General features: G+C 38.4%; 1 protein-coding gene across 1 annotated transcript; it reads right to left on the bottom strand.

Annotated features, from left to right (window-relative positions):
• Window positions 1-474: 474 nt before the first annotated feature.
• Window positions 475-3,434, bottom strand: LOC106081950 (aspartate--tRNA ligase, cytoplasmic). Its single transcript, XM_013244232.2, has 6 exons — window positions 3,319-3,434; window positions 2,687-2,820; window positions 2,301-2,623; window positions 1,825-2,231; window positions 1,140-1,757; window positions 475-1,081 (listed from the first exon to the last, which is right to left on the bottom strand). Exons 2-6 carry the CDS (start codon window positions 2,798-2,800, stop codon window positions 918-920), a joined length of 1,626 nt encoding a protein of 541 aa, XP_013099686.2. The 5' UTR covers window positions 2,801-2,820; window positions 3,319-3,434; the 3' UTR covers window positions 475-917.
• Between the last annotated feature and the right edge of the window lie 357 nt (window positions 3,435-3,791).

Genomic DNA, 3,791 nt, shown 5'->3' with positions numbered 1-3,791 from the left:
GATATGGCCCATTTACAATCCCAATCAACCTACACCGATAAGAAGTATGTGTGCAAAATTTCAAGTGACTATCTATACTCCTTCAAAAGTTAGCGTGCATTCCACAGACAGACGGACGGAAACGGCTAGATCGTCATGTCATGGTGATCAAGGATATATATACTTTATGGGGTCCTAGACCAATATTTCGTTGTGTTACAAACGAAATGGCGAAGTTAGTATACCCCTATCCTATGGTGGAGGGTATAAAAAAACAATGGGCTCTCGCGGGTAAAATGGTAATTTTTTTTCAGACATTTGAAAATGTAGAACATAATTCACTGAATTAACCAAAGAAAAAATAGCACATTTTGTGCGACAGCCCCATGTGAACATCATGATATTTAATGTAGCATTGGAAAAGATTTGCATGGATCCGAATCGGTTATCCTATCCCATTTCATTACACCCCATCAATTTTACGAAAAAAAAAAATTTTATGTGTTTTGAATATGCAATAAAAATATACGATTTTATTGATTGAAAAAATAATTATAGAGTTCCAAAATGTATCCAATTTAGCTTTTTTCTTTTTTGGGCTAAAAGTATAAATCAGCCTTGTGGTATGATCCGAAAGGATTTTGTGTTCATATAGAAAAGTCGTGGTGATTTGTTGTTAAACAACGAAAATATAATTAAATTTAAGATAAAAGTTTCGCATATAACATTTAAGTAAATCAATGAATAGAGGAAAAAAGCAATGAAGTTTATGAATGAATCAAATCAAATATTTAAGAACTAAAAAAAAAAACAAAGTAAAATGGAAACTAAGAAACGTCGAAAAGTAACATACATTAAAGAAACTGGGCCTTTACTAAAGCTTAAAGCTTGTACGTCCTATGTGTATGTATGTAAAAATGCGTTTGATTTGAATTGGCTTAAGGCGTCAATCTCTTGGGGTCACGGGGGAACATGGAGGTCTTGCGGATATTGTCAAGGCCCAAATACAACATGACTACACGTTCCATGCCAATACCACCGCCAGCATGTGGGGGACAGCCAAAACGGAAGGATTCAATGTAGGCAGCGATTTTAGTAATATCTGAAATAGCGTTAGAGCGATTAAATTCATTCAACATGGATTTCAAAGCTGCACTTACCAATTCCATGGTGTTTTGCTCTTTCTGTTAGGAATTCTGGATCGTGTATTCTCTGGGCTCCCGACAATATTTCTTCACCTCTCATAAACATATCGTAAGAATTGGAATAGATGGGGTTATTGGGATCGGGCATGGTATAGAACGGCCGAATGGCCAAGGGGAATTTATCCAAAATGTAAAAGTCAGTGTCATATTTGGCCTTAACCAAACGACCCAATAGCTTTTCATTAGGCGTCGAAAGATCCTCCTCATCGCCAGTCTCAACACCTGCTTCCCTAAGCATGGCTACACCTTCGGAAAATTGCAGAATTAAAGGAGGCTCCAAGAATTTAAATGGTTCCACTTTGTACTGTTGTCCAACAGCTTCAATTTCGCGACTGTAGCGATCACGTAATCCCTTGAAAATATCGGTAAAGGTATTCCCAATAGTGTGTAACACTTCATGGTAGTGATATTTGAAAGACATCTCCAAATCAAGGCCAACGAATTCGGTTAAATGCCTATGAGTGTTGGAATCCTCGGCACGAAACACAGCACCCACCGTAAACACTTTGTCAAAGTCAGCAGCAATGGCCATTTGTTTGTACAGTTGAGGGGATTGTGCCAAGTAAGCAGAATCTAAGAAAAATCATTGATTATAGGTTAAACGGGGTTATCATTTTTATACTAAACCACCAACAAATACCTTTGAAATAGCTGACTGTGAAGACATTGGCACCGCCCTCACTGGCGGCGGATATGATTTTCGGTGTATGGATTTCTGTGAAGCCCTTGTCGGTAAGTATGTCACGGAATAAACGGCAAACACCGGCTTCCAAACGGAAGATGGCTTGATTGGCTGGCGTTCTTAAATCCAGAACACGATTGTCCAAACGTGTGTCCTGGTTAACACGAATATTAAGGCCCTCGGTGTCATCAGGATTGTCAGGACGCGATGCATCTTCGATTTGCAAAGGCAGCTGGGCCTTGGCTTGTGACACTACAAACAGTTGTTTAATGGACAGTTCAAGATTTTGCTCTGTACAAGACTCGATTTTGCTGGGAACACTCACGGCCTCAGCTTCAATATCGATAATGCTTTCCTTGTTCAAGCTAAAATGTAAGTAGAGAATTTATTAAACATTGGCTCAATTTACTAATCGAGGAAAAACGTTAACCTACTTTCCTGCAAACTTGACCATTTGTTTCGAAACATTGTCTCCCACTGCCAATATACATTGGACCGTACTGCTTTGCTGGCGTAAAACCAAGAAACACTGCTTGCCCTTTGCTCTGCATGTGTGTACACGACCACGCACCCACACAGGACCTTTACCCATATGACTACTTAGTTCAGTAACAGCAACAAATTTCCTTTCGTCGTGTTTTTCCTTAGAATTGATGATACCACACATGCCATAACGGCCTGCGGAACAATCTTCAGCAGAGTCTCCAGCATTATCGCCATTCTCCCCCTTTCCAGCAGCCGCCTTATGTTCGGCTTTCTACGAGAAAACAATGTATTTGGTAAAACGGGCTGTAAGTTTGGTGCAATCTCACATACATACCTTGGCAGCTTTCAAAGCTTCCTTGGCCTGTTTCTTGGCTGCTTTTTTTGAGGGACCCTCCGCACCTTCGCCGGTGTTCGCATTTGGATTTGCTGTTTCGTTTTCTTTCACCATTGTGATAAGACTTGCTTTATCTGCAAAAAAACCCAAAATAAATTAGAAAAAATACCAAATATGATAATAAAAACCCCATAATATCCGGTTTTATTGCACCTATTGCAATTATAAATAAATAAAAAGCAACACACAAAGAGAGGGGGAGAATTGATAAGAAACAAACTGACGGCCGCAAGAGATAAGAGAATCGTTTTATGGCTCTCTTACATGCAACGTACAGACTATTGCATCATGTGAACATTTCTTTCGTTTTGTATTCCAAAAACATTTGTAATTCCAACTAAATAAAAAGGTTTGCAAATCTGATGAACTTAAAACCAGCACAATGAAACAAAATAAAACATATTTAAAATTAATCTCATTCAAAGTATGTCAGTGTTGTTACATCTCCCGGTCGCCACATGTTTTAATTTAAAGCAATTCATTTTCGTGTTTCTCTGTGAGCGTCACCATAAGTTTAAACGTTATCTCGACACATTTGGGAAAACTGTGGCAATTTGTATACATTTTTTTACCTTTGGATGAACTTTATCTTTATAATTTTGGCCGAAAAACCTTAATTTCTCGGCTTTTCAACGGATGAATAATGGTTGTGGCCTGTGGGTTGTCGTGTCACGGAAGAAGAAGAAATAGCCGGTAGTGCCAGATTGTATAGAAAACCTCAAAACACGGATTTAAACTTTAATTAGACACCTAAACGCAACATGAATTTTATACGTACACCGTATTGGGCTTTATGATAATTTATGGGCCGCTTACATTTAAAAGCTGGTACTATGTTCTCTCTTCGCGATTATATTTTTTAGATAATTGATTGTTAAGCAATAAAACTTGCTGATTTCATTCAGTAGGAGGTGTTTTATTTACCCACTATGCTGATTTTCTTGCTTCAGGTGGAGTTACATACTATGAACGCGGATTAAAAATGCAACTCAGCAAACAAATTCCACAAAAGCGAAGCGCAAAAGTTGAAACATTTTCAGCTTGA

Source organism: Stomoxys calcitrans, chromosome 5, assembly GCF_963082655.1.
Source record: "Stomoxys calcitrans chromosome 5, idStoCalc2.1, whole genome shotgun sequence".
Taxonomy (NCBI): Eukaryota; Metazoa; Arthropoda; class Insecta; order Diptera; family Muscidae; genus Stomoxys; species Stomoxys calcitrans.
The sequence above is the reverse complement of the archived record's forward strand: the minus strand, read 5'-3'. Positions and strand labels throughout refer to the sequence as shown.

What these genes read in the sequence shown, in the direction of transcription:
- LOC106081950 (XM_013244232.2), bottom strand. Translation starts at nt 2,800, where the DNA reads ATGGTGAAAGAAAACGAAACAGCAAATCCAAATGCGAACACCGGCGAA. An exon ending in CACAGTCAGCTATTTCAAAG is followed by an intron (nt 1,758 to 1,824) that starts GTATTTGTTGGT and finishes GATTTTTCTTAG; the next exon opens with ATTCTGCTTACTTGGCACAA. An exon ending in AGCAAAACACCATGGAATTG is followed by an intron (nt 1,082 to 1,139) that starts GTAAGTGCAGCT and finishes ACGCTATTTCAG; the next exon opens with ATATTACTAAAATCGCTGCC.